The sequence below is a fragment of the Sylvia atricapilla genome, chromosome 12, assembly GCF_009819655.1.
Source record: "Sylvia atricapilla isolate bSylAtr1 chromosome 12, bSylAtr1.pri, whole genome shotgun sequence".
Taxonomy (NCBI): domain Eukaryota; kingdom Metazoa; phylum Chordata; class Aves; order Passeriformes; family Sylviidae; genus Sylvia; species Sylvia atricapilla.
Window position 1 is genome coordinate 1,043,417 of NC_089151.1, and position 21,271 is coordinate 1,064,687.

At 64.9% G+C, this 21,271-nt stretch overlaps 4 protein-coding genes across 8 annotated transcripts; 2 read left to right on the plus strand and 2 right to left on the minus strand.

The window, feature by feature from the left end:
* Positions 1 to 498: 498 nt before the first annotated feature.
* Positions 499 to 6,384, minus strand: LOC136366394 (B-cadherin-like). The gene is made up of 15 exons (XM_066327416.1): positions 6,218 to 6,384; positions 4,318 to 4,514; positions 4,133 to 4,243; positions 3,856 to 4,011; positions 3,635 to 3,779; positions 3,359 to 3,534; positions 3,145 to 3,273; positions 2,880 to 3,065; positions 2,547 to 2,791; positions 2,321 to 2,463; positions 1,766 to 1,990; positions 1,442 to 1,660; positions 1,222 to 1,352; positions 999 to 1,142; positions 499 to 925 (listed from the first exon to the last, which is right to left on the minus strand). The coding sequence occupies exons 1-15, from the start codon at positions 6,354 to 6,356 to the stop codon at positions 713 to 715; spliced, it is 2,559 nt and encodes an 852-aa protein (XP_066183513.1). The 5' UTR covers positions 6,357 to 6,384; the 3' UTR covers positions 499 to 712.
* Positions 6,385 to 7,417: 1,033 nt separating this feature from the next.
* On the plus strand, positions 7,418 to 10,460 carry LOC136366392 (cadherin-1-like). Its single transcript, XM_066327412.1, has 9 exons — positions 7,418 to 7,519; positions 7,627 to 7,746; positions 7,839 to 7,994; positions 8,069 to 8,213; positions 8,289 to 8,461; positions 8,530 to 8,619; positions 9,694 to 9,836; positions 10,034 to 10,169; positions 10,303 to 10,460. Exons 1-9 carry the CDS (start codon positions 7,481 to 7,483, stop codon positions 10,390 to 10,392), a joined length of 1,092 nt encoding a protein of 363 aa, XP_066183509.1. The 5' UTR covers positions 7,418 to 7,480; the 3' UTR covers positions 10,393 to 10,460.
* GAS8 (growth arrest specific 8) lies at positions 10,442 to 17,219 on the minus strand. 3 transcript variants are annotated; one of them, XM_066327404.1, is made up of 11 exons: positions 17,078 to 17,219; positions 16,565 to 16,657; positions 15,420 to 15,617; positions 15,094 to 15,300; positions 14,727 to 14,781; positions 14,111 to 14,316; positions 13,738 to 13,905; positions 13,368 to 13,454; positions 12,172 to 12,381; positions 11,073 to 11,138; positions 10,442 to 10,828 (listed from the first exon to the last, which is right to left on the minus strand). In XM_066327404.1, exons 1-11 carry the CDS (start codon positions 17,078 to 17,080, stop codon positions 10,679 to 10,681), a joined length of 1,443 nt encoding a protein of 480 aa, XP_066183501.1. In that variant the 5' UTR covers positions 17,081 to 17,219; the 3' UTR covers positions 10,442 to 10,678. The 3 variants fall into 3 exon arrangements, with proteins under 3 accessions (XP_066183501.1, XP_066183502.1, XP_066183503.1); XM_066327405.1 differs by lacking the exon at positions 17,078 to 17,219 and adding an exon at positions 16,855 to 16,912; XM_066327406.1 differs by lacking the exons at positions 14,727 to 14,781; positions 15,420 to 15,617; positions 16,565 to 16,657; positions 17,078 to 17,219 and having other exon boundaries at positions 15,094 to 15,223.
* DBNDD1 (dysbindin domain containing 1) lies at positions 17,063 to 21,006 on the plus strand. 3 transcript variants are annotated; one of them, XM_066327415.1, is made up of 5 exons: positions 17,065 to 17,731; positions 18,715 to 18,842; positions 19,778 to 19,924; positions 20,279 to 20,419; positions 20,507 to 21,006. In XM_066327415.1, the coding sequence occupies exons 2-5, from the start codon at positions 18,794 to 18,796 to the stop codon at positions 20,674 to 20,676; spliced, it is 507 nt and encodes a 168-aa protein (XP_066183512.1). In that variant the 5' UTR covers positions 17,065 to 17,731; positions 18,715 to 18,793; the 3' UTR covers positions 20,677 to 21,006. The 3 variants fall into 3 exon arrangements, with proteins under 3 accessions (XP_066183510.1, XP_066183511.1, XP_066183512.1); XM_066327413.1 differs by having other exon boundaries at positions 17,063 to 17,731; positions 20,279 to 21,006; XM_066327414.1 differs by lacking the exon at positions 18,715 to 18,842 and having other exon boundaries at positions 17,063 to 17,731; positions 20,279 to 21,006.
* The last annotated feature ends 265 nt before the right edge of the window (positions 21,007 to 21,271 follow it).

Here is a 21,271-nt window from a genome sequence, read left to right on the forward strand (position 1 = left end):
CCCAAAGCACAGCACAGCTGGGAGTGACCCTATGGAAGGGGACTCGCAGGGATCCCCAGTGCCATCAGCTGCCCCAATCCCATGCCTATCAGGAGCTGATCCTGGAGCCAGTGGGAGACCCCAGAGTTCAGGGTCCTGCCAGAGGCTGCTGTGCCCACCCATGCTAGCACCTATGGTCATCTCAGGGGGCTGGGGTGGCAGCCTGGGCGGGGGGGTGTCAGGGCTCTGGCTGCCCAGGAGGGATTTAGGGAATGCCAGGAATGCCCAATGCCACCAGCGTCACTCCCATGAAGCACAGATTGGCAGCCAGTGCCCTGCCCATGCCCATGTAGCTCTTGGGGACAAGGACACCCTGGGGTGGGTGGCATGGGCACTGTGCCTGCATGGGTGAGACTGCAACTGTGCCATAGGTCCCACACTGCGGTGGGCAAGGGGGGACAGGGCTGGGGGCAGCACCAATCTCCAGGACACAAAGTGACACAGAGCCTGGAACATCTAAAAAAAACCAAATCCTTTATTAAAACTGACCCAGCTCCCATCCCCTTGTCCGCAGCATCACACGCCATCATTCCATACCTTAAAAAATAGATAATAACCACAAAAACGCAGGCGAGGAGGTGAGGGGGCTGCGCTGGGGTGGGGGGCACGGCAGGGGGAAGCCCCAAGGCACAAAAGCAGCAATAAGGCGGGGGCAGCAGCGGGCTGGGGGTCCCTAATCGTCCTCCTCGCCGCCGCCGTAGAGCTCGGCCAGCTTGCGGAAGCGGCCGCCCCAGTCGTTGAGGTAGTCGTAGTCCTGGTCGCCGTCGGAGGCGGAGGAATTGAGGGAGCTGAGCGAGGTGGCCTCCGAGCCGCTGCCCTCGTAGTCAAACACCAGCAGCGAGTCATAGGGAGGGGCCGTGGGGTCCGTGTCGGCCGCCTTCAGGTTCTGGGGGAACAGAGGGGTCAGCGCCTGTGTCCCCTGTGCTGTCACCCCCTGGGCTGTCCAGGCCAGGACTCACCTCGTCGATGAAGGTGCCGATGTCATCGGGGTTGGCGGGGCGGGGTCGGTACTGGGGGGCTGGCAGGAGGGTGGGGGCCACGTCATTGCGGATCACCTCGGGCCGCGCGTCCAGCCCCCGGTGCAGCTGCCGCAGGTCATAGTTCTGCGGGGACACACACACACGGAGAGGGGCAGAGTCAAGTTGCCCACATTGTCACCAGACCCCTGACCCCCACACGCACCTGGTCCTCCTCGCCGCCACCCTCCTCCCCATAGTAGAAGATGTTGTCCCTTGTGTCATCTTCGGGCAGCAGCAGCGGCTCCTTCGTCACCTTCCTCCTCCTCACGAAGAGGAGCAGCAGCAGCAGGATGACTGGGGGGAAGAGTGCCATCAGCAGGGACATGTGCCCCCCACTGTGTCCAAGGCAGGGGTGTCCCCACAGCCCCAGGAGCCCCACTCACGCAGCAGGGCCAGTAAGGCGCCCAGGGTGGCGAGGACAAAAGGTAGGGCGGTGACAGGCTGGGGTCTCTGGGGACAGCCCTGTGCCAGCCCCTCACAGGCGCAGACCCGTGCGGTGACAATGGTCACTTGGGCTCTGCCCGGCTGGTCCAGCAGCCGCAGGTAAATGCTGTAGGTGTCCGGCTCCAGCGGTGCCACCAGCTGCAGTGTCACTGTGTCACCTGTGTGAGATTGGGGGGCTCATGGATGATACATCAAGAGTGCAACCATAGCACAGCCACCCCTGCCGAGGACCCTGCACAGTATGTTCAGCCCCACTGCAATACCTGTGTCCCCCACCTCCACAGCCCAGCTGTCCCCTGAGCCGTGGGTGAGCTCGGCGCGGAAGGGGCCGGTGTTGGGGGGCAGGTCCCGGTCGGTGATGGTGAGGAGCTGGGGCTGGGGACTGCGCTGGCAGACGGTGATGTCCCGTGGCTCAGCCTCAGGGCCGTTGTCGTTCACATCGAGCAGGGTGAGGAGTAGAGTTCCCGTGCCCGTGGCCGGCGGTGAGCCTGGTGGGGAAAATTCTAGAGGGGGGACCCCAAACCCAGGACTCTCATGGGGACATGGGTGACTGAGCAGACATGGGGACAAGGGGAGCCTCAAGACCAGGACTTTCCCAGGGACAGAGACTCTCTGGGCAAGGGTGGGAACAGTGAGGAGTGATGCCGGAGGGGGGAGTCCCAAACCCAGGATCCTCACAGGGCTTGGGTGCCCCAGGCACGGGTGGGGCCAAGCAGCCCCCGAACTGCTCCATGCTGGAGCAGGGATGTATTTCCTGGTGATGGCAGCACGTGCCCCTCACGCGGGAGGGGGAACAAGGGCCCTTTCATGTCCCTCACCATCATCCACAGCCAGCAGCACGGCCATGTAGGTGCTGTTCTTGACGAAGGGGGACTCGCGGTCCAGGTGGTCCTGCGCGGTCACCAGGCCGTTCTCGGGGTGCACAGCCAGCCAGCCTGCTGGGTCATGCCCCACCACGTACCTGGGGGACACAGGGGAGCTGGTGCTGCGGCAAGGGGCAGCAGAGACTCCCCAAACCTCCGCTCCAACCCTGTCCCTGCTCACTTGATCCTCTGGCCCTGTGCCTTGTCAGGGTCCTGGGCCGTGCAGGTGGCGAGGGTCTGCCCCGGTGGCACATCCTCCGACACCGTGGCCAGCTGCACCGGCGGCACAAACACCGGGGCCTCATTGACATCCTCCACAGTGACTGTCACCGTAGCAGTGGCCATTGGCAGCTTCACGACAAAGGGGACCTCGTTGGCCACTGCCACATGGAGCACAAACTGCTGCTTGGCCTCATAGTCCAGACCCTGGGAGAGGGGGAGATGTGGGCAGTGAGAGCAGGACAGGCAGGACCCCACTGTGGGCAGCGATGGGGTGACACGGGGTGACACAGACCTTGGCGGTGCGGAGGACGCCCTCGTTGGTGGCAGGGTCAGTGGCGATGGCAAAGACACCCCCGTCGTTGCCACGCAGGATGGAGTAGACAGCTCGCCATGCCGGTGTGCCAGGCTCGTCCAGGTCAGTGACAGCCAGCCTGGCCACCTCCCGCCCAGCCACGTTCTCTGGCACGGCCACCTCGTACTGTGGGTCAGGGGCACTGTCAGCACCACGCCTCAGCGGGCACCAGGGAGGGCCACACCAGCAGGGGGGCCCACATTACCATTTTGGGATCAAACTCGGGGGCATTGTCATTGACATCAGCGATCTCGATGACGGCCAGCGCTGTGGTGGTCAGCCCCTCACCATCCAGGTCAGCTGCCTGCACGGTCAGGGTGTACTCCCGCACACGCTGTGGTGGACAGACAGACACACAGACACCCTGTCAGCCCCTGCTTGGGGCTGGGACCCCTGCCCCACGGTGCTGCAGAGCCCACCTCCCTGTCGAGGCCACTGGCAATGACACTGAGGGTGCCAGTGGCACGGTTGACAGTGAACATCTGGGGATGGGGCTCCCGTGGCTCCTGGCTGAGGATGGAGTAGGCGATGACACCATTGTAGGTCTCCACCGAATCATCTGCGTCTGTGGCTGTCACCTGCATGATGGAGGTGCCTGGGGATGTGGATGTCCAGGTAAGTGGGATGCTGGGGGGGACAGTGCCAGGGCTGTGCCCCAGACACACGCAGAGCTTCCCCAAGGCACAGGGTCCTACCTGGCAGAGCTCCCTCTGGCACAGAGCCCCTGAACACCTCCTGTGTGAACTGAGGCTTGTTGTCATTCTGGTCTGTCACTGTCACAATGATCTCCATCGGCTCCTCCACCGGCTTCCCATTCTCAGACACGGCGTGGGAGAAGAGCTGCGGGGTGGGGTGTGAGTGGGGGGCCTGGCAAAGCACCCCAGTATCCCCCTGGTGTCCCCAGGCAAGGACCTACGTGGTACTTGTCGATGTGCTCACGGTCCAGTGGCTGTGTCACTTTCATCCAGCCTGACTCCTTCTCAATGGTGAAGATGCCCTCAGGCGGGGCATCTGCACCCTGCCCTGTGATGCTGTAGAAGATCTTGGTGTCTCTGTCCCGGTTGGATTTGATCTGGGAGGAGACACAGTCCAAGGGGATGGGGTCAGTCCCCCACCCCACTTCACCCTGCCCCGATGCAGTGGGGACCCACCTCCATGCCCAGACCCCCTGCCCACACTGACCAGCCTCATACCTGAACCAGCTTTTTGGGGAAGGGGCCCCTCTCATTTTCAGGAACCTTGATGGGGGGGATCACCCAGTCCCTCTTCTGCCTCCTGAGAGCAGCACGAACCCTGGGGAGCTCCTGTGGGATGGGGGTGAGTGAGGGCACGGCCGGCTGGGGGAGCAGGGGCTGGGGGATATGAGGTGCAGCGTTACCTGGGGGGAGCGCCTGCTCTCGGCGGGAATTGGGGCAGGGTCTGGCTGGCCAGCGGCAGACTGGGGGGAACCAGCATCTCGAGGGGGTACAGGGAGCACCCTGCCCACCGCCGGTAGCCGCCCAGGGCCCCCATCCTCCCGCACCCCGACATGGGCCTCCTCCGTGTTGAATGGCCCCGTGCAGCCTCCGGAGCTCCCTGCGAGGGTGAGGGGTCAGGGGGATGAGGGGAACCTCTCCCCCGACGCCCCCGAGCAGCAACCACCGGCTCCAGGACGCCGCAATCCCCCAAAGCCCCGAGGCGGAGTGAGGCGGTAGAAGAAGGGGAGAGGACGCCAGGAGCGGGGAGGGAACACCGGGCGCCCTACGGGAGCGCAGTAGAAGTTTCGGTGGGAGTTTCGGCTTTGTTCCATAGATGATGGGAAATTCCTGGGCGGGCAGAGCCCTGCCCCAGCCCCCTCCCGGTGTGTCAGCCCCCCTCGGGGCTCCCAACCCCCCGTGGCCAGATCATTGGGCACTGAATCTCCCTCCCCCGCCTCCCACGCTGCATCCCTCGTGCTGGACACAGCCCCGGCTCCGCAGCCGCCCGGGGGAAGGATTAGGGGATTAGCGGAGTTGAGCCAGCTCCGGGCGGCCCAGGGCGGGACACGGAGCGGGGCTGGGGGGGCTACGGAAGGTGTGGAATGGGGCAGGGAGAGCTGTGGAATGGGAGCTGTACCCTACGGCTGCTCCACACCAGAGGGAGCGAGCCCAGGGGCGACGGTGGGGACATGTGGGGAGCAGCAACCGTGCCCCGAGGGCAGTACCGGGGCCCCTCCCAGTCGCCGTGGCCGCGATAATGAGACTTTAATGGGGCTCTTCGGGCATCAGTCACTCTGGTAAGCGACGGAGGAGCACGGGGAAGCCCCTTCCCCGCTCCCGAGCTGTGGCACGGGTTGCTGTTCCCCCCGAAGGGCCAGGAGGCACAGGGGTACCCCACCGTGTCTTCGGGGGTCCCTCCATGGAGGGCTCGCTGGGTGCCAAGGTGGAGCTGCAGGTCGGTGCCCAAGCCACGGGCTGCCCACGGAGGGGAGGTCGCAATGGCATGGCCAGACCCCAGCCTGTGCCCACGGCAGGAGCCCGGCAGCGCCCACCTCTAGTCCTGGCAGGCTTGGCTGATGGGACGGGATGTGAAAACGGGATGTGGTGTCCACAGCAGGCGGAGGTCGAGGCCCCTCCCTGGCACTTACCGCCAAGGAGAGCTTTTAAGTGCTCCCGCGGCCATTAGATGAGCGCTGGCTCCGGCCGCGTTCCCGGGCAGCCCCAGTCTCCCGGGAGCCGCCGAGCGAAGAGGGCAGCGGGCCCGGGCCAAGGTCGGCAGCGGGCCAGGAGCTGGCAGCAGCAAGACCCTGCCCAGCCTCGGGCCAGCCAGAGCCCGCACCCCAGAGCCGGAGAAGGGTGGCCCTGGGGCACCAAGCCCCATTGGCAGCCCGGCGCCGGCCACCCACCCTGCGGGGAGCCAGCCCTGCCCGCAGCGGGCGCCCCACGGCTGGCCCAAAGGCACTGGCATCAGCGAGACCAGACGGGTACCGCCAGCCCCCCGGGGCACAGCCGGCCCCAAGGCCAAGCCCCACAGCCCGGGGGGAGCACAGCCCTAGACCACAGGGGCCCAGCCAACCCCATGGCGCAGCCCCACACTCGGGAACCCCCGCCAGCCCCACAGCCGGGGCACTGCGAGGTCCTCCCGAAAAGCAGCGGCCCCACCACTGGGGGCAAAGCGATCCTGATCCCGGCGGTGAGGGAGGCCCTGCCGCCCCCCCTCCGGTGCTCGGAGCCCCGATCCCGGTCCCGAGCGCGGCTCCAGCCCGTTCCCGAAGTGTCCCGGGGCTCCCGGAGCCGCCGCGCCCCGACGGTGCGAGTTACCTGGTGCGGGGAGCGGCCCGCGGCGCAGCCCCGGGAGGACGCACGGCGGGGCCGGGGAGAGGGCGGCCGCCGGCAGGAGCGGGGAGAGGAGGAGGATGGAGATGGAGAGCGGGCAGAGCCCGGAGCGCGGCCCCCGCATGGCCCGTCCGTTGCTGCCGCCGCCGCCGCCGCTCCGGTCGCCGCCCGCCGCGTCCCGCCCCGTCCCGCCCCGCAACGCCCCAGGTGAGGCGGCGGCCGCGCAGGTACCGCCCCGCCCCGGAGAGCGGCTCCAGCACGCCCCAGGCACCCCTCGCCAATGCCCTGGACCCCTCCATTACCCCCAACCCTCCAACCGGGGCTTTACCCCCTACAACAGCCCCGGCAATCCTCGTTACACCTCTGGAAACCTCCGGCAATCCCCGATGCAACACCCCGATACCACCCCCGGTATTCCCCTGGAGCCCCATGGCAATCCCCAGTACCCCATGTTACCTGACAAGATCCAGGCAGAGTCCAGTACCCCCCGGGCACCACCCAGTACTGGAACTTTCAACACCCTCCGGGCACCCCTCTGAAATCCTCCCGTTAATCCGCAATACCTCCCGGGAACCCTGGGGCACCGCCTGGTAACTTCTCGGAAGGCCTTGGCAACCCTCGGCAATCCGCGATACCCCCGTTAACCTCTGCTCAGCCCCGGGCACCTCCCCGGTGTGTACCCATCGGTAGAGCCTTGGAATCCCCCGGCACTCCCCGCTGGGGCCCGGCAATCTTGGGGCGCTGCCCACTCCCCGCGGGGCACCCCCGGTCTCTCGGTGCCGTCCCCCGGTGCCCCCGGCCCCGCCGCTGCCCCCCCGGTCTCTCAGCGCAGCCCCGTGGACACGGCCGGGCATCTCCAGGCACCTTCGTGGTCCCGCCATCCGCCCCTCCCGGTGTTCCCGTGAACCCTGGCACCCCTCCCACCATCGGCCCCGCAGGAACAGCCCCCCTCTTCATCCCTCCGTGCCACCCCTGGGTGCCTCCTCCCCCTTTGTCGCCTGTGGGTGCACTGGAATTCTCGGGGGGAGGCTGTGTGTGCCCCCAGCCCCACTGGAGTGGGGGTTCCCATGGCCACCGAGGGACAGCCCCGGCGGTTCCTGGGCTCCATTGCTTCTCCCCAGCCCGGAGCAGTCCCCCGCGGGACTGGCAGCTCTGGAAAGCCGGTTCTGCTTCCCGGCCAAGGTCACTGACGCAACAGGGAAGGTTCCCAGCTGGCACCTGGGGGAAACAGGCAGTGCGGCTGCAGCCATGACACCCTGCACCTTCACCCTCCTCCTCCTCCTGCTGGTGGGACCATCGCAGTGGGGCCGGGGGTGTTGCACGGCCACTCCCCGGAGGTCCGGGGCAGAGCCGTGTCCCTCCATGGCCCTGCAGCGCCGCTCTCCATCCCACAGGACACGCTGATCTTCCCGGAGTATGGACACGGCCTCCGGGGGCAGAAGAGGGACTGGATCATCCCCCCTATCAACTGCCCTGAGAATGACCAGGGTCCATTCCCCAAGAACCTGGTGCAGGTACGTGTCCCCACAGGGGACAGGAAGGGTCCAGGGTGGTCCCCAGAGTGCTGGGACATGTCTCCACCTGCTTCTTCCTGCCTTGCTGCCAGATCAAATCCAACAAGGACAAGGAGACCAAGGTTTTCTACAGCATCACGGGGCAGGGAGCAGACACCATCCCTGTGGGTGTCTTCATCATTGAGCGGGAGACGGGGTGGCTGAAGGTGACAAAACCCCTGGATCGTGAGAAGAAGGATAAATATGTGGTGAGTGAGGAGGGGCCTGTGGCGTGATGGGGACAGTCCCAGGGACTCCACAGACACTGACTGTGCCCCTGCAGCTCTACTCCCACGCCGTGTCAGCCAACGGGCAGCCCGTGGAGGACCCCATGGAGATCATCATCACTGTCACTGATCGGAATGACAACGCGCCCCAGTTCACCCAGAAAGTTTTCCGGGCCTCTGTGCTGGTGGGAGCTGAGCCAGGTGGGACCACTGCCACCACCTGGCAGGCAGCAGTGGAGGGATGTGGGACAGGTCGCCATTAACCACCTGCTCCAGGCACATCAGTCCTGCGGGTGCTGGCCACTGATGCAGACGACTCCGTGAACTCCAATGGCGTTGTGACATATTCCATCCTGAGCCAGGTGCCAGAGAAGCCCCAGCCTGGGATGTTCACCATTGACAGCAGCTCTGGGTTGATCTCCGTGGCCAAGCTGGGACTGGTGGCAGAGGTGAGCCCCGGACTCAGCCCCCATCAAACTCATCTCCCACTTTTGGGTGACACAGCCTCTCGCCACAGGCGGTCCCTGAATACACACTGGAGATCCAGGCTGCCGACCAGGAGGGATACGGGCTGCGAGACACCGCCACTGTCCACATCACGGTGCAGGTGAGACGCTGAGCCCCCCGGTGCCCCGGCAGAGCAGAAGGGCAGGGTGAGGCTGTGGTGAACACGGTGCTGGCTCCTGACAGCCCCACGAGCCCAGCTGCCGCAGCACCGAGGCGCTCCAGGTGCTTTCCACGGTGGGAAGTGAGACTGGGATGGCAGCTGTGCTGTGGCTCCTCCTGGCCCAGTGCCCCAACTTCCCACCGGGCTCTGGGCCACCAGCCTCAGGGCCGCGGTGCTGCCGGAGTGTGGGTTAGCGGGGCTCCTGGGCACAGCTCCCAATGGGAAGCCGCCCGTGCCGGCTCGGCCCAGCCGGGGAGGAGCACCCGGTTCTGCGGGAGCCCCGTGCCAGGATAGCGGCATCCAGCCACGCCAGCTCCACGGGGAGAGGCCGTGGCGCCAGGAAGGGAGGCCGGGGCTGGGGATGGCGTTTTGTGTGGAGTCACCAGCCACGAGTCCCTGGCCGAGTGGGGCAGAGGACAGCCAGGTAAGCTCACCAGGGAGCCTCTGTGGCACCCCCACGTCAGCCGGTGCTGGTGTCAGGCCGGCAGTGGGAACTGGTCCGGCTCCAGGGAGGCTGCCTGCTCCTGCCGGCTGCTGGGACGCAGCCCCGAACCCTGCTCCCACCCCAGCCTGGGAGCTCCAGGAGAAGAAGGCACCTGACTGGGCCCAGCAGTGCTGACCTTGATGGCAGACAGCTCCAGAGAGCTGGGCAGGGTCAGTGTCCTCCTGCACGTGACATTGTGGGCAGGGATGGGGCTGCTGGGACGGGGCTGCTTCCTCATCGGGTTCAGGCTGGCTGCTGTGCTGTGCTGAGGCCCACCAGGACAGGCAGGTGAGCAGGAAGAGCAGTGCTGCTGTAAGCAGAGCCCTGCATTCTGGTGGGAACCAGCTGGGACCCACGCACAGTGGCTGCAGTGCCTGGGGCTGAGCACCGCGGCATGGGAAGGACGTGAGTTTCCATATCCCAGCTGTGGGAAAAGAGCGAGATGCAGGGGTTTGGCTGCAGCACAGTCAAGGAGAAGGCAGATGGTGCTGCCAGGACAGGTCCTAGCCCTGCTTACCCCTCTGCCACAGGCTGACGGCATGTCTGAGGTGGGAAACGGCACCCTGACCACCCACGTGCTGAACACGGCCTCGGGGCTGCCGGCAGCCGGCCTTGCCGTCCGCCTGGCCCAGCTGCAGGAGCCGGGGCAGCAGTGGACAGAGCTGGTGCAGAGGTAGGAGAGCTGGTGGCAGCAGAATGGGGCAGGGACACTGCTCTGTGAGCTTGGCCAAAGGCTCCTGGCACAGCCTTCACCTGGGGTTTGTTTGCTGGCGGCAGGGCTGGTGCTTGGGGGTCCAGCCGGGGCAGGTTCTGGGGGTTGGGCAGGGCTGTGTTTTGGGGTACAGCAGGACTGGCTTGGTCTGGTTTCAGGCGCACGGATGTGGACGGGCGCTGCCAGCCCCTCCTGGAACCAGGACAGGCCAAGTCTGGCACCTACAAGCTGCACTTTGAGACAGCTGAGTATTGGCAGGGACAGGGGCAGACCAGTTTCTACCCCTTCGTGGAGGTATGGAGTGTGGGGAGACTGGGACAGGTGACACACAAAGTCTGGGGGCTGAGGCCAGGCTCAAGGGGCTGCACTCCCCAGGGCCTCACTACGGGAGGGGGATTCCCACTGCTGTCTCCTCAATCTCCCTCAGGTTGTCTTCATCATCACTGACCCGGCACAGAAGCTCCATGTCCCGCTGCTGATCAGTCCCTACTCTTACACAACGTACCGGGGCAGTTAGAGGGGCACAGCCTTCCCCTGGGGACGCAGGAATGACGCCACTGACACCATTAAAATCTCCAAACAGCACCGTTTGTCTCAAAAAATCGCCTTCCACTTTTGGGGGGAGAGAGCCCCCAGGGGCAGCCTGGTGAGGTGGGTGGGATGCCTGGAGTCCTCCAGCTGTGGTCCCCCTTGGGGAGAGAGGTTCCTAAAGATGCTCACTGGTGTCTGTTTATAGACACGGAGCAGGAAAAGGGCACAGCCCCACTACCAGTGTGCCAGTGGGACCCTCAATGCTGCCAGCATCAGGTGGGCACTGCAACGAGTCCAGCAGGGCCCTTTCCCAGTTCCTGCCCGGGGAAGGGGAAGGACAGTGGCTGGAAACCCAGGTTGTCCACAGGGATGCCAAAGGCTGTCAGCTTTGCCTCGAAGGTCTGCAGCATGTCGTTGTGTGCCTGCGAGGAAAGGGTCCCTTTCAGCCCCTCTGTCAGCAGAGAGGAGCTCCCTGCACCCCTCAGTCTCATTTCCAACCCCCAAGCCAAAGCCATGGAATCACAGAATCGTTTGGGCTGGAAATACCTGTAAGATCACTGAGTCCAGTTGTTCCCCCAGCAGTGCCAAGGCCAGCACTAACCCACGTCCCCAAGTGCCACATCCACACGACTCTTAAGCCTCTCCAGGATTCCTCCCAACCCTTACCTTGCAGACTCGGGCCAGCTGGATCTGCAGTTCATGGATGGTGGCATTCTTGGAATTGAGCACATCCTGCAAGGGGAGATTGGGATGAGGCTGCCCTGCCCAGCCCTGGGGGCACGATGGCAGTGCTGCGGGCGGGTGTGGTGTGGCAGAGCACACTGAGCATGGCCTGGCAGGTGGCCACCACCCTGCCCCCTCCGAGTGGCACTGCCAGGGACAGCCAGCCCCGGGCAGGGACAGGGAGCTCCCACATGAACACAACAGCCAGAACACCACAGACATCCCAGTCTGCCCCGCTGTGCAGGGAGTGCTGGCAGCACCTGCTCCAGCAGCACCACCCTGCTGCCGCGGCACCACAGGAATTACAGGGAGCCAGGCTCCCCGAGACAGCTGAGAGGAGGAATTCAGCGACCCCAGCAGCTGCAGGAGAGCCCGACGCCAGTGATGCCATCCCAGGAATGTGTTTTCCTCCCACCTGCTGGGAGGTGACACATCCGCTGCCTGTCCCATAGGCCTGGTATGAATCCCAGAGCATCCCAGAGCTTCCCTGACTCCCCCTGCAGCAGGGACCTGGGTGGGGACAAGCAGGAGGGCACCAGGTGGTGGAGCCCTCGTTCCCTGTGTCTGTACCCAACGCGCAGCAAGCGCTGCTCCCTGGCTCCAGCTGCAGCAGGCTGCAGGAATGTGGGTCTCCAGACTCTCTGCAGAGGTATTTTTAGCACGGCAGACACCGCAGAGCCCCAGGATCCTGTCTGCACTGTCCCCATGGCCAGGCGAGGCTCACCAGGTACAAACCCCCCTCCACAGAGCCCCTGGGTGCCACTGGACCAGCTGTGTGGCAGCACAGGGTGCTGGCACTGCCACGGAGCCTGCGGCCATGCTCCTCAAAGCAGGCCCCACCTGAGGGACAGATCAGTGCCAAACCTGACACCTACACGCTCCACTCTCGAGGCACAGCCAAGTGCCCTGCAGCACCACACGTGGCCCTGGGAGTGCTGGGAATGAGTGACATGCCACCTACAGCCATGTGCATTCCAGGGGCAGCAGGCACCCCACAGTGGGCTCTGCCCCCCCAAATCCAGCCCTTGCTGAGCCCCAGTACCTCCAGCTTGTGTGAGACCAAGGAGAGAGCGCTGGGGTCGAGGTTGGAGGCTGTGATGACCTCACTGAGCTCCACTTCCTTCTGCTCCAGGAGGTTGAGAAGTCCCTTCAACTTCCTCTCCAGGAGCAGGTTCTTGAACCCTGTTTTTTGCTGCACCTCGTTAATGGCTTTGGTGAACTTCTGATAGAGCTCATCTCGCTCTTCCTGGACCTGCCCCAGGAGACAGCAGAGTGTCACAGCACCCTCAGAACCCTGGGGGACACGGGGACCTGCACAAGGCTGACTGGGGTCTGCATAATGGTGTAGAGCACAAACAGGGCAGAAAACTGGTCCAGCAGCTCAGCCTGGCCGCTCCCCACGGCACCTGCAGCCCACAGGGAAGGCAGGTGCTGCGGCACAGCTTCCCCCCTCCCTTCTTCCCTCCCTCTCTCCCTCCTTCCATGGCGCAGCACCTGCGCTTCTCCCTCCTCCTCCTCCTCCTCCTCCTCTCCTCCAGGCATGGAATGCCCCAGCGGGCGCCCTGCAGCACTAATTCAGACCCCAGTGAGGGCCCCCAGCACATGGGGGTCTCTCCTCTCATCCCCACAGCTGGCAGCAGTCCCTGGCTCACAGCTAGTTAATAAGTGTCCTAATTAGGACACAGTCTCTCCTCCAAAGCCTATTTCTGAACGCTCCGAATCTGGCGCTGTCTTAATGATGGATTGTTAATGAGGCCTCGGATCAATGTTCATAATCCTGGGGATTTCTACGAATTGCAAATGAGCTCTCTCCTGCCTCCAAAGATTTATCTGGGTTAGTGGGGGGGAGCACTCGCTCTGCAGGGCTCTTCCCGAGCACCCCAGAACAACGAGAGGGAGCGACCCTGGAACACTGGCAGAAGGAGAGGCCAGTGGAAATCCCCCTTCTCTGGGCTCTGCCCCATGCAGCCCCATGCAGCCCCAGCAGCCCGAGGGCCCCACTGGAGCGTGCATGATTGCTTAGCAAAGGACAAGGCCAGGCCTGTCTGCTGACCGTGGGAGAGGCTGGAGCTGGGAGCAGCTTTGCTGGGAGCAGCGGTTATCACCCGCCTCTGGATTAGCTTGGAAAGCCCTGGGCTAAGCATGGGCCCTGCTAAGCCCCACGCCCTGTCCTCTGCAGAGGGTTTGGAGAAGGTTTGGAGAGGGAATGGGATGCCCAGCCCTGCCTGCAGGTCTCACCTTACTGAACCGCTGCTCCAGTACTTCGTGTTCCCACTGAAGGTCCTTCAGTTCCTTCTGGGTGATTTTCAGATGGGCTTTGGAGTTCTGGGAATGAGGAGGGAGGGTTAAAGAGCACAGGATTGTCTGGGAAGTGTTGGAGATGTGTTCTGGGAAGGGAGGAGAGCGAGCAGCAGAGAGAAAACCAGGCAGCACCCACACCAACCACCCTGTGGTAGGGTTGGTCACCTTTCCAGTCTCTCTTTGGACTCCCATCTGAGATCCCACAAATACACAGTAATCAGAACAGGATTTGCTTTGTCCAGCAATCACAAGGTCAGTGTTTTTCTTCCAGGAACAAGCCCATGAAAGGACAGGGCTGGCCACTCACCATCAGGGCCTCCTTGTCCCTGTTATAGTGAACCAACTTCTTTTGCAGTTCAGCCACCTGCTCCTGGGCCTCCTGCAGCGGCTCTGTCAGCTTCTTGTTCTGGAGCAACACATCTGCCTTCTCCTTTTCCAGGACAGTCTCCCTCTTCTTTAGGTCTTCAACCTGCTCCTGTTCTTGGGAACACAAGTGCTGGCTCCTGGGAGCTGCCCAGCCCCTCAGAGTCCCCCACACCCTCAGGACACCCTCCTCACTCATGTGCCAGTGGACAGGCCACCAGCAGCACCCACACTGACACCTGGGAACTGCCAGATCCAGCTGACACCCTGGCAGGAGCAGTCCCTGAGTGGAGAGGTGACACAGGGATGGGCAATACCTTCAGGAGGTTGATGAGTGTCAGGTTTTTGGCAGTGATATCGTTGTAGTAGTTCTTGATGGCTCCAAAAGCCCCCTCGTGGTTCCCCATCAGCTCGCTGATCTGGGTGTTCTTCCTCTCCTCCAGCTCATGGATCTCTGTCTTCCTCCTCAGGTCCATCTCATCCCGCAGTGCCTGCATCTTCTTGGTGTACTTGGCCTCCATCTCTGGGGGGGAAATTGTCAGAGCTGGGGAAAAACTGGCTGAAACTGGGGAGGAAAAATGACCAGAACAGGGAAGGGAGAAAAGACAGCCATAACAGAGGGAATACTTGCCAAAACTGTGTGGGTTGGGACCAGCTGGAACTGGGAGGGAAAAACAGCCAAAACTGGACAGCAAACTAGATACATTCGGGGAGGAAAACCAGCTGGAACTTGTGGGGAAAACTGGCCAGAACCTCGAGTGGGGGAGATCAGCCAGAACTGGGGTGGGAGCTAACCAGAACTGGGAGAAAAAAATAGCCAGAACTGCGAAGGGAAAAATGGCCAGAAGTGCCCCCATATGCTCAAGGTGCTGCTTGGGAACTAGAAGCAGCTCTCCCTGTCATGCTCCTATGGGATCTGCCTCATGCCCTGACCTTTGGTCTGCAACTCGAAGTCGCTGCGTAGCCGGCCCATCTCCTCCTCATGTTTCTGTGAGGAAGAAACTCCGTGTTGGAAAAAACAACCAAATCCCAAGCCAGCCCATCCCCAGGGATTCCCTCCTGCTCTTTGGGAAAGGATTCTGACCCCATGTTGATATAAACAGTGACTTGCAGGTTCTCCAGCTGCTCTCACAGCTCCCCACTGTGGGAGAGAGGTAACCCAGGAATCCCTTCTCCCCATTCGTGCACCAGAAATCCCATCCCACCCCACAGAGAGAGTCAGGGAGGCAAGATCCCACTCCTCCTCCCACCCTGCGGATGAGGCACCTCACAGGTGGCTCCAGCTCAGTCAGGGACATACCAAGGAGAGGTTTGTAATGGCTGCTTCATTGGCCACCTCCTGCTCCTTCAGCCTTATGTTCAAGGAGCACTTCTCTTTCCACAACTCCTGCTCCTGGTCCCAGTGATCCTTCTGGGCCCGCCTCAGGGACAGGACTCCCTCTGCCTTCAGCTCTGTCAGGTTCTCCTGCTGCTCGTGCAACAGGTGCTTCACTTTCTGCTTGTACACCTAAGGACAGGCCAGAGACTGGGTGAGGGGCTCAGCAGGAATTGGATGCTGGTGAGACATTCCTGGATTGCATCCTGCCCAGAGCTGCCCAAGGCTCAGCTGGAGCCCTTCAGCCCCACCTTGATCTCCAGTTGGTGCCTCTCCTCCGCCTCCTCCATCTCCCGGTCCCGGTTCCGCAGCTCGGCTTTCTTCTCCTCCAGCTCCTGGCGGGTGATTTCCCAGTAGCTCTGGATCCTGTTACACTCCAGCTGGAAAGAGTTCCTCTCCTGCCGCTCCCGCTCCAGCTCCTCCCGGAGACGCACCATGTGCTCCAGCACCTGCCAAGCCAACAGGAAGACACAGGTAAGAGGGAAGGGAGGCCTTTGGAGACTCCATGTCCCAAACCTGGCAGGATGTGGTGGTTCTCATTGGTGTGGAGCCGTGGAGGTTCCTGAGTGAACCCAGCAGGTTCTGGAAAAGGAGTCACAAACCCTCACCTGGCTGCCCACGGCCCAGGGTGGGGTTCTGATTTACAGTGTCCAGTAGCACCATTCTCAGGTGCTTAGATACTTCTGGTTCATGGAATTGTTCGGGTTGGAAAAGCCTCTAAGATCAAGTTTAACTGTGTCCTCCAGCACTGCCAAGGCCACCCTAACCCATGTCCCCAGGTGCCACATCCACATGACTCTTAAATCCTTCCAGGGATGGGGACTACACCACTGTCCTAGGGCCAGGGCTAGACAGCCCTTTCCAGGAAGAAATTTTCCCAGTATTCAACTGGAACCTTTCCCAGCACAGCTTGAGGCCATTTCCTCTTGTGCTATCTGCGTGCCCTGGGAGTAGAGCCTGACCCCACCCTTGACTGTCCCCTCCTGTCAGGGAGTTGTGCAGAACCAGAAGGTTGCCTGAGCCTCCTTGTCTCCAGCTCCTGAGGAGCTCCCTCAGCCATTCCTTGTGCTCTGGACCCTTCCCCAGCTTCATTTCCTTCTCAGGGCATGCTCCAGCCCCTCAGGATCTTGTCATGAGGGGCCCCAAGATTCCAGGTGTGGCCTCAGCGGTTCCCAGAACACAGGGCTGGAAAGCAGAGGGATGAGGAGTTTGCTCCTTCCAGGAACAGCAAGAACCCTCCAGCCCCAGACAGGCGTCAGTGACACAAACCCCAGCTGCTCGTCCCTGTCACCCTCTGCACCTGTTGTCCCCGGAGCAGGCGCCACGCAGGGCTCCCCAGAGCTGTTCGTACATGTTCTTACCCCTCCTCCCCAGGGGTGGCCCGGGCACCTCTCACCTGCTCCTTGGTCATTTCCTCCGGGTCCAAGACATCCACCACCGCCGCGCCTTTGCCCCGTTTCCCTTTAGCCCCTGCTTTCTTTTTGGGTGCCTGAGGACAGAAAGCCAAGCACAGGAGGTGAACGGGTGAGGAGGAAACTGTGCTGCTCAGGGTCCCCGTGCCAGCCCCGGAGCATCCCTGCTCTCACGGCAGGGACGGGGCGACAACGGCGACACGGAGCCGGGAGCAGCCTGGAAGAGGCTCATGCTCTTGCTCCGTGGTGAACCCCTAACACAAAACACCTGTACCCAAAACAACGCCTGAGAAGCATCACCGCAGTGCTGGGAACGGCGCCGAGGGGCTCCGTACCCTCGCCGGGAGCGGATCGGGATAGGACGGAGCTCGCAGACATCGGGGCAAGGGGCTCCACCGCCCTCCCCCGGCTGCAAGACACCCTTCAGCAGCCGCCCCGGTTCTCCCCTTGGCCCCGGTTCTCCCCCCGGTCCCGACCCGGCCCGGTTCCGCTCTCACCATGGCGGCGGCCGGCGGCACCAGTGTCTCCGGGCAACGGACGGCAGATCCCGCGAGAGGATGGCGAAATCTCGCGAGAGGAGACACGCCTCCTAGCAACGCCACGCTCCGCCCTGGCAACGGAGGCAGGGCCAGCGAGAGCGGCGGGGGACGGGGCGGGGCCCGGGAGGGGACACCGGGAAAAGCGGGGGGACATCGCGGGGACCGGGCGGGGAGGAAGCGGCGGGAGACAGTGTGAGAGAACGGGGGGACCGGGGTAACTGGCGAGGCGAGGGAATTCGGGGAGGACTGGGGGGACAAACCCGGGGTGTCCCGCTGTGCCCGGCACAGGCTCCTCCCACCCCCGCGCCCACCGCTGTGACCCGGGCTGTCCCCCCCGGCTCAGTTCCCTCACCCCCCCGGTCCCCGTGTGTCCCCCGGCTCTTCCCGGTCCCTTCCGCGCCCTCTCTTGTCCCCCCCGGTGTCTCCCGCCCCTCGGCTCCGCCCATCCCGGTGTCCCCGCCCCCGGTGTCCCCGCCCCCGCCGCGGCGGGCAGGACCGTGCGGGCTGCGGGCTGGCACCGGGCCCGCCCAGCACCGGACCGGCACCGACACCGGCACCGGCATCAGCCCCGACCCCGGCCCATGGCGGCTCCGGCAGCGGTGGCCAGCGCAGGTGAGGGCGGGCGGCGGAGGGGCGCGGCACGGAGCGGCACGCCCATCGCCGTGGAACCGGGCCGGGCCCCGCGGGGCGGACAAGGAGATGTAGGGCGGGGGTGCAACGGGAAGAGGTGCATGGGGGGGGCGCACCGGGGTGTAAAGGGGGATGTGGGGCCGTGCCGGGGGTGCCCGGCTGCAGGGCCAGGGGGATGTTGGGGGGCGGGGACAGGACTTGGGGGAATCTGTGCAGGGAAAGTCGGGGTTGGGGGGAGAGAGCAGTGGGGTACGCAGAGAATGTGTCGGGCACGGGGATGTTCGGGGGTCTGAAGGAGCAGGAGAGTGCCCTGGGGATTTGGGGGGGCAGTGGGATGCTCGCAGGAGGTGGGGGTGCAGTGGGGTGACAAGGGGAGGCAGTGGTGTGGCCAGGTGGTCAGACAGAGCAGAGGAGTGCACTGCGGATTTGGGGTTGCAATGGGGTGCCCAGAGAATGTGGGGGGACAGTGGGGTGCCCGGGGGTGTAGAGGAGCAGCAGGGTGCTCACAGGACATGGAGGAACACTGGGGTGCCCAGGGGACGTGGGGAGCAGTGGGATACCTTGTAGAGATCCCGCACAGCTGTGCCGGTGTGCGGAGGGACTTGGGGACAGGGAGGTGGCAGCTGATGAGGGTCCGGTATTCTGGGGGGGACACCGGTATTCTTGGGGGCTGCACCTGGGGACAGAGGCGGTGCCAGGGCTCCCCTGCACGCCCATCGCTCCCGCGTGTGGCCCCCACACGGCGGTGCCGTAGCCGCCAGCATGGGGCAGCCCCGGCCGTGGCACCGGGAGAACGGCGGGACACCGGGCCCTTGAGGGGACAATGCCACTGGGGCGGGTTGCGGGTGGCACGGGGTGACCGGCGCCGTGGGGTGCCGGTACCGGCGGCTGCCCGGCTCTGCGGTTGCCGTGAGTCAGCACACGTCGTGCGGGAGAGATCCCTGATCCGGCCCCGCTCCCGCCAGGCAGCCGGTGAGCCCAGGCCGGAGCGGGCGGTGTGGCTGGTGACACTGCTGGGGACACGGCCGCTGGCACGGAGGGACCATGCAGGCGGAGGCCAGAGGGGAATTCTGCAGCCGGGACCAGCGCCCTGGTGGGTGGGGGCGTGGTGCGGGCAGGGGGGGCCATGCTCCTTACGGTGACACGGCACGGTGTCACCCACCGGGGCTGGGCACTGCGCGGGGCGAGGTGGCGGGAGCGGGCAAGAGCAGGCGGCCCCCGTGTCCACCGCAGGGGGATCTTCTCTGCTCTGGAGTGGGATGGGGACCCCATTTCCCAGCCCGAGGGAACGTAGGACCCTCGGTGTGCCTGAACCCCCTGTGGGGTCAGGATGTGGCAGAGCCGGTGACAGAGGGCTGGTGTCTCACTGGTGTCCTGGCGACGTCCTGCAGCTCCACATGCCAGCGGCAGGAACACCCCATAACCTGCGTTTTCCCTTTGGGTTGGAGGTCTCTGTCCCTGCCCTGGTGTCACCATGCTGGTGGGAGGGAGGCAATGCCCATGCCTGTGCCGTGTCACCCGGTAACTCAGTGGTGGCATGGTTTGGTGGTGGCACGTGGTGTCAGGGCACCGACACCGACCTCGGGGGGAGAGGGTGCTGTGTCCCCCCCGTGCTGCCCTGGGCACACCGGGCCTCCTCCCACCCTCAGTGCCCGAGACACGGCTGTGCCCTCCCTGTGTGCCACAACCACGGGCTCTACCACCACCGTGTGCCGTGACCGTGGCCATGTGCCACAGCTGCCTTGTCCCCCCGGCTCTTCCCAGGGACAGTCCCAGCACAATCCGCCCTTGTCCGGCCCCGGCACAGGCTGCGCTTTGTCTCGCCGACACAAAGGGGCTGCGCGGGGAGGGGGGCGCGGGGCGGGGGCTGCCAGCTTCCGACACGAGGGTCTCGGGAAGCTCTGCCCGTCCCCTCGCTCCTCCCCTGGGATCCTGCTGTCCCCTGTCCCTGAGCTGGGTACCCCGTGAGAGCTGGGGGGGCCCCGAGAGGAGCTGCCCTCACTGACACGGAAGGTGCTGATGTGGCAGAGCTTGGCAAGGAGCCGCTGGTCCCGGAGCGCCCTGCCGGGACCCCCACCCATGGGCCGGCCCAGGAGACCCCCCGAGTCCCCGCGGAGGAGCAGGGTGGCATCCCCATCCCCAGCGCCGGCCTGCTGCAAGTCACCGAGCGCCGACGTGAGTGAAGCCCTGAGCTGGGGTCCCTGCCTTTGCCTGAGGTCCCCTGCTTTGTCCCTGGGATGTCTGCTTGCCCATAGCATCACCTGCTGTTCCCAGCACCTCGGGTCAGCTCTAGGGTTTCCTGCCTATCCCCGAGACTCCTCTGCCAACCCTTGGCGTCTCCTGTCTGTCCCCAGCCTTCTGTCATCCTCTGGGGTCTCCTGACACCCCTAGGGTCCCCTGCTAGCCCCCAGCCAGTCACGCCCCCCCCAAGCCCCTCATACCTTCAGCTCCCTGGGCCCCAAGCACCAGACCTCCACCTCCCCCGCTGGGGACAGCGGTGGGTCCCCAGCCTCTCCCCGGTGCCCGCAGAGCCCCTGAGCAGCGTGTCCTCGCTGGAGGTGCACTTCGACCTGCTGGACCTGACGGAGCTGACGGATATGTCAGACCAGGAGCTGGCCGAGGTCTTCGCCGACTCCGACGAGGAGAACGTGGCCGGAGAGACTCCCGGCGGTGAGCGGGGCTCCGGGGCCGCCGGTTCCGGTCTGTCCGCCCGTCCCGGTGCGTCGCTGACCGCCCACCCGCCCGTGCGTCCCGCAGGGCTGCAGCCGCCGGCGGTGCCGCGGGCCGGGTACCTGCGCTCGCCCTCCTGGACCCGCGCGAGGGAGCAGGGCCGGGACAAGAAGCACCTGAGTGACCCTGAGCTGCCGCCGGGACCCCCAGCACCCCCGGACGCCTTTCTGCCCGCCGAGCGCCCGCGGGAGCCGTAGGGACAAAAGCCGCCGGGGGACACCGGGATACGCCGGTGCTGGTCCCGTCGGTACTGATGGAGCCCGTCCCCGGGCGCAGGACTCCCGTTAGCCCGCCCGGAGGGCAGAGGCGGCCCCAGCCCCGCGGCGGGGACGTACCGGGGCTGCCCTCAGCCGGTGGTCCCGGGGGAAAACCGGGCCGGCCCCGCCGGCCCCCGGGAGCGGCGGGTGGGGCAGGACGGGACGGGTCGCACGGCTCAGCGCGGCCCGACGGAGCGCGGCCGGTGCCGGTGCCCGCCCGGTTCTGATGTAGCAGTGCTGTGATCCGGTAAAACCGACCGACCGACCCACCGCCGGCCTCTGCCCGTCTGCGCCGCCGCGTGGGGGAGCGGGAGGAGCTGGGGGAACCGGGGTGCCCGGCCGGTACCGGGCCAGCGTGGCCGCGGCCACTCTCGATGGGCGCCGGGAGACCGGCGGTGACTGTGGCACGTCCCCGAGAACGTCGCGCAGCGCAATTCTGGCCCGCGGGCAGCGCTGGCCCGCGGACCGGTCCGGGGCCAGGTCGGTCCCGGTGCTCGCCCCCGGCAGCGCCAGCCTCGGCGGGAGCTCCCGGGCT